Here is a 13,093-nt window from a genome sequence, read left to right as displayed (position 1 = left end):
CTCTGTTAGTGCAGCACCAAAATACCGTGGCCCATCCGGGTGTTCGTTTTGATAAAATAAGAGAACCTCTGCATCCCTAGTTAATTGTTTATTGCATTAAAGGTATCCTTAAAATGCTTAAATTATACTGTTGATAAGAAAATGTATCATGTTATAATATATTTATTGTTATATTGCCCACCTCTAATTAATTTCTATTCTTAAGTGTGTAGTAAATGCACATTAATATGGACTAAGACAGGACTGATGCAGACCGGAGGCTTCTGATGTATCCTTCCATATCTCTATCTATATTTAAGGTGGAGCATAATGAGCCTCACATCTGCATTACAGAGATTTAACGCCATGTTTTCTTTTTAGGTATCCTTTGATATCGCCGTTACTGCTACAGGCTGCCCGTCTCAGGGTAAATCAGAGACCATAAAGATCAAGCCGCTGGGATTTAACGAGGAAGTCACCATTGTCCTCAACTTCATCTGTGAGTGTGCATGTCATAAAGACGGCATTCCCAACAGTCCAGAGTGTCACTTCGGGAACGGAACGCTGGAGTGCGGAGCATGCAGGTGAGCGAGCGCCCTCAAATATTATATACGAAAGTGTGCGGTTTGAGTGTGTTTGTGTTTTGATCTAAGGATGAGGTTTTCATGTTTTCTTCAGGTGTAATGAGGGGCGTATTGGCAGGGTGTGTGAATGTAGCAAGGACGACGTCAGAACAGAGGATCTGGATGCAAACTGCAGAATGGACAACGGTACAGACATCTGCAGTAACAACGGAGACTGTATCTGTGGAACGTGTGAGTGCAAGAAGAGGGATAACCCAGAGGAGCGGTACGAGGGGAAGTTCTGCGAGTGCGACAACTTCAACTGCGATCGATCCAACAATAAACTCTGTGGAGGTGAGACTTCTAAATATATTAGTGCGTCTCAAAAAAAATAAATATAATTAAAAACTTACTTTATTTCTGTACATCAGTTGAAAATGTGAAACTCATATAATATATAGATGTATTGCACACACTTCTTTTTCTTAAGCCTTTATTTCTTTTATTGTTGATTGTCTTGCAGCCAATGAAAACCCAAAAATCAGTGTCTCAGAAAATGTTTATATTATATAAGACCCATTGGTACTTTTGGCAGTGTGGGCAGTGTACCAAGTCCTGCTGGAAAATGAAATCTGCATCTCTATAAAAGTTGTTAACAGCAGAGGGAAGCATGAAGTGCTGTAAGATTTTGTGGGAAAACAAAACTGCACTGACTTTAGACTTGATAATAAAACACAGTGGATCAACACCAGCAGATGATCAGCATGTCTCTCCAAACCATCACTGATCATCAGTAAATTTTACATTTTATTTGTAAATGAAGGGATCAGAGTCTGGAGGAAGAGTGGAGAGACACACAGTTCAAGCTGCTCGAGGTCTAATGTGAAGTTTCTACAATCAGTGATGATTTGGAGAGACATGCTGATCATCTGCTGGTGTTGATCCACTGTGTTTTATTATCAAGTCTAAAGTCAGTGCAGTTTTGTTTTCCCACAAAATCTTACAGCACTTCATGCTTCCCCCTGCTGACAACTTTTACGGAGATGCAGATTTCATTTTCCAGCAGGACTTGGCACACTGTTCACACTGCCAAAAGTACCAATTAGTCATATATAATATTTTTTTTACATGATGCTGATTTTTAGGTTTTCATTGGCTGTAAGAAATAATAATACACACATTTATAAGACAAATTATCAGAAAAATTAAACCTGAAGACAGTAACGGATATCTTTATAGATTATCCTGTGTACTATAACTGCCCACGCAGTTAATACACACCCTTCTGCGACAACATGAACAGCATCCAACACGCCCACAATAGACAAACTTGGGGGTACTCGAGCGCCTTGACACCCGTTAGTGTGAATGCAGGGTTATAATTTGGTCTTGCCATTTCTGTTTTATCAGTGGCTGTTGTTCAGTCTTTTGCAATACTGAATTCTCTCTCTCTCTCTAACAGGTCACGGCCGGTGTGAGTGCAGGAAATGCATCTGTGAGGCCAACTACACAGGCAGCGCATGTGACTGTTCCATGGACACGCAGTCGTGTGTGGCCAGTAACGGACAGATCTGTAACGGCCGTGGAACCTGCGAGTGCGGAGTGTGTAAATGCACTGACCAAAAGTTCCAGGGCCCTACCTGTGAGATCTGCCCCACCTGCCCAGGGGTCTGCACTGAGCACAAGTGAGTCCAGACTACAGCACTTAACAGGCTTCTCCAATGTTGGAAAGATTTATATGGGTTCTAATCTGAACTGGGAAATACATCTTTGGAAAGAATTAAGAGACCACTTCAGTTTCTGAATGAGTTTCTCTGATTTTGCTATTTATAGATGTCTGTAGTTTATAGAATAAAACATTTAACATTTCTCCCAAATTCCAAGTAAAAATATTGTCATTTAGAGCATTTATTTGCAGAAAATGAGAAATGGCTGAAACAACAAAAAAAGATGCAGAGCTTTCAGATCTCAAATAATGCAAAGAAAACAAGTTCATATTCATAAAGTTTCAGAGTTCAGAAATCAATATTTGGTGGAATAACTCTGGTTTTTAATCACAGTTTTTATGCATCTTGGCATCATGTTCTCCTCCACCAGTCTTACACACTGCTTTTGGATAACTTTATGCCTTTACTCCTGGCACAAAAAGTCAAGCAGTTCAGTTGGTTTGATCCATTTTCCTCTTGATTATATTCCAGAGGTTTTCAATTTGGTAAAATTCCAGAGCTGTATATTGTCTATCAATGTTTTAAAAACATTTTATATGTCAGAAAAATATGATAGAAATGATCTTGTAGCTGCTATGCAAATTACCATCTGAACATGATTTATTTTCAAAAAAACATTTTACATGGGTAGAACATGAGAGAACTCTCAACAGAGGGCAGTGTTGTGTAATTAAAGCAGCAGTATTATAACAACTTTATTTGACCTTGAGTAAATGAATTAAATATATCTTGGCCCAATCCCGTTTCTAATTGGTACCCCAACCCCTTGTGTTTGAGAATAACCCTTGAAACTCTGTTGCAAAGGGAAGGGGTGAAATCCTCCCCCTGCTGGGCTGATAGAAGTGGAGCGTTACCAAGCTGCAACCAAGCTGCTGGACTTCAGTTCATTTTAGAGCATTGTATGTCTTTAAAAAATGGGCAGATGATGCCCCAACTAATCATTTCTAATGTCCATTCCTTAATTCCTCTGTGTTTTGAGAGCTGAAATGGGCTTTTATTAACTTTTATTTTATTTGTTTTTCCTTTCCACCTCAAATGATGCAGTCTCTGCTGTCTGGATCACCATTTTAAGGTGGCACAGGAAACGTAGCCAAATGTTCTACTATTGATTTATTTATTTATTTATTTTTATGTATCTTGTGCTTGCAATGATTAAAATGGCCTTAAAACTTTAAAACTATACATCAAACTATGGTAACATAGCTAAAGATCATCTGAAAAATCTCTGTTTAAAGGATAATGTTGCCCTTACGCTCTATATTCACCTGTGTCTGTTCAGGTCCTGTGTCCAGTGCCGTGCGTTTGGTACTGGGGAGCTTAAAGACAAGTGTGATCAAGAGTGCCAGTACTTCAACTTGAAAATGGTGGACAACAAGGAGGATTTGCCTCAGCCGAACAGCCAGGCCTACCTCACACACTGCAAAGAGCGAGACGCCAACGACTGCTGGTTCTTCTTCACCTACGCCACCAAGAACGAGACTGCTGAAGTCTATGTGGTGAAGGATCCAGGTCAGTGCCTTTTACTAGTAGAAGTTCTGAAAGTGTGCATTTGAGATGTTTCTGATTCAGTTTTTAGCCAAACCCACATTTTTTTTTTTTTTTTGGACTATAAGGCACACCATCAATAAACGTCTATTTTCACACACATTTAATTTTATTTAAGCAACAATAGTAAGGAACAGTAATCTACACAGATTTCTCTCCTGAAAACTGTTTATTTGGTTAAGTTATGCGCGTCCATGTATTTACAGTAAGCTTAGATTTCCAATATTTTCTACAGCATGGTTAACAGCAGCGCTAACTGCAGTTACCAGCATTAGCATTAGTAAATGCCTCCGGAAATGCTACAGCTCAGGAACCCTAACTGTTCCGGTAAGCTAGGGCACTATCTGCTATCAGTTCGTCCCACATAGCTTGTTTTCAGATTACTTTCCAATATACTCACCTCTGAACGGCGAAAGAGCCGGCGCTGCGGTTAGTGGCTAATTTCCATAGACTGCTCCAGCTGTATGCACTCAGTGGGGAGTAGCTTTTACTGTTCCTTACAACGTGACTGGTTAAATTCATACATAAGGCACACTGGGTTAAAAGGCGCACTGACGATTTTTGGGAAAATTTAAGGATTTTAAGTGTGCCATTTAGTGCGAAAAATAAGGTAGACAAAATGTTTAAACTCTGTTTTTCACAGGTTTCACAGTGCTATTCTATTTATGCATTTACCTCAGTAGAGCTATTCTAATCACACATTAAACTGACTACACAATTTACCACCACAACAGATTTTAATTCCCTACTGCATTTGCGGTAAAAGTAACTTAAACACAAAGGCTGATTAAGCTCTTGTCACTTGTTACCCTTCAGCAGTACAGTTTTAATCATATATTTACCTCAGCAGTGCTGTTCTAATCATAAATTCATCCTGGCAGTGATGGTCAAGTCACATGTGAGGTAAACAAACAAATGCAAGTAAAATGACAGTAAACTGTTTCTCTCTGCCAGCTCTCTCCCACACTCCCTGCATTATATACTGTATAGCAGTGCTTTAGCATGTAGCTCAGCGTGGGAAGGACTGTCAGTCTCCTACCACTTCTTAAAGAAATCCTAACCTTAGAGTTACATTAGAGTAACACTAATATTAGACTAATAATAAGGTAGTCATTATTCTATTATTCTCTTATTCATCCCAACAGCAAAGTGCTTTTTTAGCCTGATTATTTTGGTTGGCATATATTCAGTATATCCATACTTGTATCAGCTTCAGGATGTAACCAGCTGTAAATGACTGTTACAGTTATCCTATAGTAAGCCATCTTTTAATTACAGTAATCTATGTATGCTTTATATTTGTCTTTATATTTACGTTTGCAGAGTGCCCAGCTGGTCCTGACATAATCCCCATTGTAGCGGGCTTGGTCGCAGGCATTGTTCTGATTGGTCTGGCTCTGCTTCTGATCTGGAAGCTGCTTATGATCATCCACGACCGCAGAGAGTTCGCAAAGTTCGAGAAGGAGAAGATGAACGCCAAGTGGGATGCGGTATGTCTCTTTACTTTTTAAAATTCAGTTAGAACTGTTTGTGTTACTTTTACCCTGTGGAGAAAAGTTGTATATCTGATAATCAGGATGTTCTGCATTTGATATTGCACCAGTTGCTGTCAGTGAAGTTCTGACACTAATGTTCTGATTTTCAGTTGTTAATGCAGCGTAGAGGACGGAACAGAAGTGTCAGGAAATATATTAAAAAAAAATATATAAAATCTATAGATATCAACAAAAATACAAGAAACGTGAATCTAGAAAACTAAGATTAGAGGAAGCATGTTTAGCAGTGACCAGTGATACGGCACATAGGTTAACAGTAAATCACTAGTGTTTGTAAAATGATTCCAACATATCAGATGCAGCATTAAGGGGGTTAAAGGCAGAATAAAAAATGATAATGACATTTTAAATTATTAATTTACTGAATTAACATGGGCTTAAATCCGTCAAGCCTTTTTAAACTTCAGTGTTAAGTGTAATTTTTAGTGTTTGGTGGTATTTTTGCAATGAAATTATTTTCTTTTTTATTCTTTGTATTTGGGGGCATCCACTCCAATCCCACAGTCAGCTTTTACCACTTATAATCCTTATTTAGTTACCTACACTTCTTTCTGATCTACACTGCTTTAGGGATGTGCGTTATAATGATAAATATGAGTGTATATATTGTATATACTCATATATAATATGAGTACATATATATGATATGGGAACTTTTACTTTTTCAGTGTAACTCAATATTCAATAAGTTGTTGATGTTTCATTTGGTTAATTTATAAAAAAAATGTGCTATATTGAGATATATATTGTCATAAGGGTATAAAATAACCTATGTCAGAATACAAATATTTTTTTGCCATGTTGCACAGCTTTACCCTTCTCTTTACACTATTTTCATCTTTTCACTGTTGTTACCTTTCATGATATTGTCTTTGCTGTACTTTTCTGTACTATTTTTTGTTCATTTCTCTTTTATTCCATCATCTTTTACTTTTTCATCCTGTCTTTTATTCCATCTCCTCTTTTCTCCTTCAGCAAGAGAACCCCATTTACAAGAGCCCTATTAATAAGTTCCAGAACCCCAGTTATGGACGTAAAGGCGGGGCGCTCTAAGCTGCTCAGACCTGTCAGTGCTGCGTTGTGTCTGCATGCTCTGCTCTGTCTGCTGTGTGTCTGTGCTTTTAAATACTAACATTAGCTATTCTGACTGCTTTTAAGCTTCATTAGTGTGGGCACCAAAAACAGATTTGGAGTGAGATTATGCCTCACTTTTTTTTAAACAGGAATTAAAATTTCTGTTCCTGTAAATGAGCTGCTTGCACACCTTCACAGTGTTTCCTCTGCTGAGAAGCGCAGAAGCACTGCACCATTAAAGTACCAATCTGCCAAAGTCAGAGGGTATCTGGCTCCCAAAACACACTCATGATTAATTAAGACAAGTAGTACATGCCTTTTGCGCGTTTTGAGACATGCAAGGCATACTTTTCCCGATGTTATGATAGCAAAGACACAAGATACTGACGCCCTAAATCAAGCTGCACGGATTACGGCTCGCCTAAAGATAAAAGAAAAATAGGGCCCCACTTTAATGCGAACTCTGCATTGAAAAAAAAAAAAAAAAGTGAACATAGTGCGCCTACCCACAACAAAGGAAGTATAAGAGACTGCGCAACATTACATACACACTGACTGAGAAACATTGTGGTCATACAGCTTCCACAAAACTCTGGTCTCATGCAAAAGTTTAAAATCCTGTGTGAAATGAAATGTGGTGTTTGAGATGAAGAGACGTTAATTTACTAATGTACATTTGCATGTACTGTTTGCGTGACTAAATATATTTGGCAATTGATAAAAAAAAAAAAATAATTAATTGCATAAGTTTCTAGATTATGTATGTGCGTTGTTCAGAAATGCAAATATAAAATACATCACTGTTAAATATGCCACCAGATTTTCACATGAAATAATTTCAGTAAGGGAAATTTAGCAAAAAAAATTTTTTCGAATGCATTTTTCACACTATAAGGCGCACTTTCCTTTCAGTTTTCCAAAAAAATTACAGTGCACTTTATAATCCGGTGCTCCTTATGTATGAATTTTATCAGTCAGGTATTAAGGAGCAGTAAAACCACTTCGCTGATGCACAGCATTATACAAGAGTTACAGCGAATTTTATGTAGAACCAAGCTAAAGCAGTATTAGCATTAGCCGCTAACCGAGCTAAGCTCTTTCTCTTTCACTGTTCAGAGGTGAGAATATTCAACTGTAGCCTGCGTGTTACCAGTGTTGAAACAAACTACGTGGGACGCACCATTAGCTGATATCACCCTGGCTTACCAGAACACTCAGGGTCCTCAGTGTAGCACTGCCTGGAGGCTTTAAATTGGGCTAAGCGCTGCTAACTTCAGCTAGCACTGCTGCTAACTGTAACTAGTGCTGCTGTAAACCGCCCTGTTAAAAACAATATTGGAAATATAAGCTGTAACTACTAAAACTGTAAATAAATAGAAATGCTTTACTCTCCCACATAAACAGTAACCTGGAGCATGATCAGATAGATCAGAAAATAGACATTCCTTGATAGTGCACCTTATAGTCCAGTGCACTGTATAGTCTGTAAAATATTTTAAATAGAATCTGTGCTCTAAAACAGTAAATGCATTTGCATGCAGGGATTAAATCATATTTAAAAAGCCAATAAAAAGAGCTGTATTTTATTTCTTAGTGCATGTAGACTCTTAATTGGAATATTATGGGATGTCTCAGTCTGCTCATGAGTGAAAAGAGACTGTAGTAGCAGAAATAAACGAGCTGTTTAACACATCTCCCGCAACATAAAAAAACCAAACACTTTTAAAGTGATGCTAAAACTGAATTTTACTATTATCTGATTACGCAAGTTAATGTAAAGTATATACAAGTGTTGATCGTATTACTGACGGACTCTGGTTCTGAGTGCAGCCTGCTGAACCTGTAAAATGTGCAGGACAGTGTGCCTCCATGACGAGGGTTAAAGAAGCTATATATTTTCATTAGAGCATTAGTTTCACTTTTTAAACAGTCACCCTCATCATACACAGGCTTGGTACACTTTGCTGTTGGTTGTTTTGGGGTTCTCTAATCAGGTTGACCCACAGTGTGTTTTTGAAGTGCTCTAATCTTCTCATTCTTTACCGTTTTCTTTGTGTCCTCATATTTAATCTGATTCTGATCCTGTTCTTCTGTTTTTTTTTTCGTTGGCAGGGTGAGAACCCCATCTACAAGAGCGCTGTGACCACAGTGGTCAATCCCAAATACGAGGGCAAGTGAACGACAAGCCGTCTGTCTCAAACACTGTATGCAAATGAATTCAGGAGCGGAGGAGGAGGAGGTCCATTTTAATTTTATTTTAATTTTTTTCTTTTTCTTTTCAACACGTTTTTGTTAGCTGTGCATTTCCCACGACTTGCATTACTTTGTACTAATCTGTATTTCTATGCATTCTGTACAGTGTGTGTATAAACTTGAGTTTTTACTTTTTATTGTGGAATTTTCTGAATGTTATACTTTTGTTTTTTTTTGTTGTTTTTTTTGTTTTTCTTTTTTGTTTTTTTTATGTGTTGCCACGTGACATTTGGTTTGGCTTTGAGCGGGAAAAGCGTCTTTTGAGTTGTGCCTTTTGAATTGGAGTCATTTCGTGCTGACGATGAGTGCAATGAATGTTACATGCTCTCGAAGATCAGTTCATAATCTGATTACTGCAGTTAGCGGATTATTTAAGTAGCTGTGTGAACAGTGTGTACAGTATAAAATCAAATAATCTGCGAAAGAGAGCTGGATTTGAGCTTAGTAATGGTGTTTTTCAGTGCATGTAAACTCATAACCAGAGTATTCTGGGATTTCACAGACTGTGCATGAGCGAAAACAGCAGACTGTGGTAGTCTGAACACTTTTTATTGTGTTTATTCATATTGTGGCTCGATGTGTTAAACACTGCAGTATATTGTCGCTGTCCAATGAAAAACAAGTATCTCCATTTTTGTCCATTTTTAGTTTACTACATAATTTGAACACACTTATTATCCCCTACACTGTGCCAAAATTTCTTGATGAACGGACCAATAGAAATACTTTAAAATTACTTAAAATAAACTCTTTTTACATTGACTCCCCTTAAAAGTTTAGAATGCCTTTTCTCTCTCCAATAAAATTGCTTTTTTTCAGTTGAACAGTGACTATATGAAGTTTGGGTCTAATTCTGCGTGATTATTGGCTGGTTCCAAAGCAAAAATCTGATTATTGCCTGACTCATGTAAACATTTATGTTAATTGCTTTACTTACAAAGTCCAATATCCTGCAGTAATCAGATTATGAATAAAGAATTGGGGTAAAAGCACTCTTTTTCTCAGTCCTGGCCCTGAAATCACCCTGCTCTAATCACTATAGTGTATTTTATTGCTGAATGATTAACTCAATTCCTTATGAACCAGCGCTGATTGAGTTCAAATGATTTAAATCATGTTTTAAACAAGAAAAAAAGCTAAATGTGCAGGACGCAGGGTAACTCCAGGACCAGGACTGGGAAACGTTGCACAAATGGATTTTAAAGCCTATGATGTCGAGTTGGGTTTGTTCAGAGTTTTGAAAGATGAAAGATGGAGGAACCCAGTGATGGGGAGTGCAGCAAAACACTGGTTTAAGGTCTGATCAATGAAAACGCACCACTATCAGTCCCATAGAGCTGGAGGATGATTAGTATTACTACTATTATTATTACTTTTTTTTACGTTATTGACAATGATTATCAGTCTGAGTTAGTTAGAGTTAATCAGTGGTGCATACGTTTTCACTGATTCACTGACTGAGGAAGGAGAACCTTTTGATATGATGGTGTTTGATGTGAATGGTGCTCTCCATCACTGGCGTAGCATGTAGCATGTAGTAGCTGGTCACTGTGGGGAAAGTGTGTGGTGCTGTGTTCTTACTGCAGGTTGTTGTGACTGTTCCAGACTTCGAGAAGCCTCAGCTAACACTGTTCCAATAGTTCAAGTCCTAACTCAGGTGTGTGTTAGGAGCTGGAATAGTACAAAAAAAAACATGGAGGATCCTTATAAAGCTCTGGTTAGAAACCACTGCTCCAGAGAACCTCCTGAGGATGCTGAGGATGATGATGATGATGTTAAGAGTAGCAGCACTGTAGCGCTGCAAGACTGCAGTGATCGATCGGTCAGATGTGTGTTTTAGGAAGATTAGAACTGTGAGGACTTTATGTGGATGTGCTTTATGTATTTATAGTGAAAAATTAACTTAAAAATGAAGTAAATCTAAACACCCAAAATCAAAAAAACTATCAATAAATCTGAGGGCTCTAGTTTAGAACCAAAATGTGCATTACGTTAAACACTGTGCCTAACAGCTCTATAATCAATATATATACAGTCTAATTTGAGCTCAGAGTAAACTAGAGTCCTAAACTTGTGTTTTTTTCAATTATAAACCATCACTACGCCATTGACCATTTGTAATATCTGGGAGCATCTCAGGGCCGATAAACCACAGTAAGTAATCGATTGATTTTAATTTTTATGGAACGTTTTCAGAAAGATGTCGCTCAGCTCAAACATTAACAATCAAACGCAAAGCCTTTACTTTCTGAAGGCTGGTTTATGCTTCTGCGCCGCGTCATAACAGAGTCTACAGCCTAGTCTAGCAAAACTGTTACTAGTTAACAGCGGACCAATCACAGTTGGTGCTGTCTGTGGCAAAGCGACAGACCTATGAAAGCCAGGCTACAGCTTAGGGTACATTTAGGACTGTGGCATAGATCCAACTCTTAGGCCAAGTCCCATTTCACCCCTTAGCCCTACCACTTACTCTTACCCTTCATTTTGAGTACAACCCTTCCCCTTGGAACAGAGTTACAAGAGGAAGGGGTGAAACCCAATACCTTATCAGAAGCGCTAAAGTTCCCTGCTGTCTGTTGCACCAATTAAAGTGTGACAGGAAAGTTAGATAAGCTAGCTAACTACTGAGACAAAAAAAATGAAATCTTTTTTTTATGCTTGTTATGAAGAATTCAGCCATAAAATATTGAAACTTCACAATCAACTATGAACATATTTCTCTAATCGTCACTTTTAACAAGGAAACTACTTACATTTGTGGGTTTCTTTGGACATTTGTTCCGCTACCAGTGATTCTGATACCCCTCAGCTTAAAGTGTGCTTCTGAAAAATCTCTGTATGAAGGGCTAAAAAGCTCTATCCCTTCCCCTAACCTACCCCTCCAGCCTAACAACAATCAATTTATACCTCTTGGATAATGCGCACAGCATAGTCTGCACAAGTGGCCTACACCACTGTGAGCATTTATATTTGTGCATTCGTGTATCTGCTTGGCTCTGCAGGTTAAACCGTGAAGACTGTGCATGTGTAGGAGTGTGTAGACCCCAGGAACACAAGGCTTAACAAACCAATCACAGTGGTCACCTTTCTGTAACTGTAATTTGCAGTTTGCAATTTACATTTGTGGAGAGTTGCGCTCGTCAGGCTACAGCCTACAGCGTACGCATACTCTTGGGGCCTCAGCAAACTTCTTGCAGTGATTGTGTTCGCTTCGATTCGGTGACCAATCTGACGTAATTGCGATTGACAAAAAATGTGCACCGAGTCGTGCACATGGAACCACTTGTGACGGCACCTGTGATTGGTCGTTACCAAAAAGATTTCAAGGCAGGGCGTAGTCTAATGATGTAGGTTCGATGCAGAAGCATAAATTGGCCTCATGGGGAACAGAATCGTGTACAGTGCTAGAATGAGTATGATGACTCAAGCCTTTTTCAACGGGTCGTTTCTGAATTTGAGAATAAAACTCAGGTTCTTTATTCTTCTCCATCACAACAAGCCAAATATCTGCTGCCTCCTGCCTTCAAGACTTTACAGAGCCTTATTTTAAATATGCTGTGTCTGTTACCTACCAGAAGTGGACTTACTTTGCTTACTTTGTATCAAACTATTGTTTTTTTATGTTTAATTTTTTTATTTTTGTGTTTTTCTGATTAAAAATTGAACCTCCTTGGTCCTGTTTTTAAATGGAGGGTCTATTAGAGGTGCGGGTCAGACTGTTGAGACCCTGATGTTGGTGATCAGTGTTAACGAGGAGAATCTCTGATCTAATCTAGTCTTTTAAATGCTGTTAAACCTTTAAAACCACACGCCTCACAGACTGCGTTTTTTTTTTTAAAGTGCCTTTTTATTTCTGCATCATGCTCACTCTCTCAATCCTTTGTTTCAGAAGTTATTTATTAAAATAAAGAACCAAAACAGTGGACTTTCCTGGGCTTTTTCTTTTGTGAATGTGTTTCTTAAAAGTGTGGATTTTTTACTTGGGTATAAATTGATGTGAAATATGATAATGTGTTGAAGCAAATTAAAATAAGAATCCAAGTAAGTAAAATAAATACTTTGTTTAAAGGCACACTAGGCAATCTAACATAGTAAACACAGACTACAGTCCAATATACTCGCCTCTGAACAGCAAAAGTGCTAGCTCTGCTGTTAGCGGCTAATGTTAATACTGCTCCAGTTTCGGTGCAGGAGAAACTAAACTGAAACTCCTGTATAACTGTACTTCAGTAGAGTGGATTTACTGCTCCTTAATACCTGTCTGATAAAAAATCATACATAATAAGACGCACTCTTGATTTTTGGGAAAATTAAAGGATTTTAAATGCGCCCAAAATTGTGAAATACAGACTTCATTGATGAAGTGAATTTGCCAATTATTAAGTGATGGAAAGGC

At 38.1% G+C, this 13,093-nt stretch overlaps 1 protein-coding gene across 2 annotated transcripts in view; it reads left to right on the top strand.

Annotated features, from left to right (window-relative positions):
- The window catches only part of LOC103030260 (integrin beta-1), a 44,993-nt gene extending 32,371 nt beyond the window's left edge, over positions 1 to 12,622 (top strand). Inside the window, exons 11-17 of one of the 2 annotated variants that reach the window (XM_022679316.2) lie at positions 361 to 563; positions 658 to 896; positions 2,005 to 2,227; positions 3,549 to 3,778; positions 5,138 to 5,304; positions 6,346 to 6,436; positions 8,557 to 8,647. In XM_022679316.2, coding sequence (XP_022535037.2) covers positions 361 to 563; positions 658 to 896; positions 2,005 to 2,227; positions 3,549 to 3,778; positions 5,138 to 5,304; positions 6,346 to 6,423 — 1,140 coding nt within the window. In that variant the 3' untranslated portion in view covers positions 6,424 to 6,436; positions 8,557 to 8,647. Of the gene's footprint in view, positions 1 to 360; positions 564 to 657; positions 897 to 2,004; positions 2,228 to 3,548; positions 3,779 to 5,137; positions 5,305 to 6,345; positions 6,437 to 8,556 lie in introns of both variants that reach the window. The other variant, XM_022679317.2, reaches the window with a different exon arrangement.
- Positions 12,623 to 13,093: the final 471 nt, after the last annotated feature.

The sequence above is a fragment of the Astyanax mexicanus genome, chromosome 4 (assembly GCF_023375975.1).
Source record: "Astyanax mexicanus isolate ESR-SI-001 chromosome 4, AstMex3_surface, whole genome shotgun sequence".
NCBI classification, from domain to species: domain Eukaryota; kingdom Metazoa; phylum Chordata; class Actinopteri; order Characiformes; family Acestrorhamphidae; genus Astyanax; species Astyanax mexicanus.
Note: the sequence above shows the minus strand (reverse complement) of the source record. Positions and strands in the feature narration are given on the sequence as shown.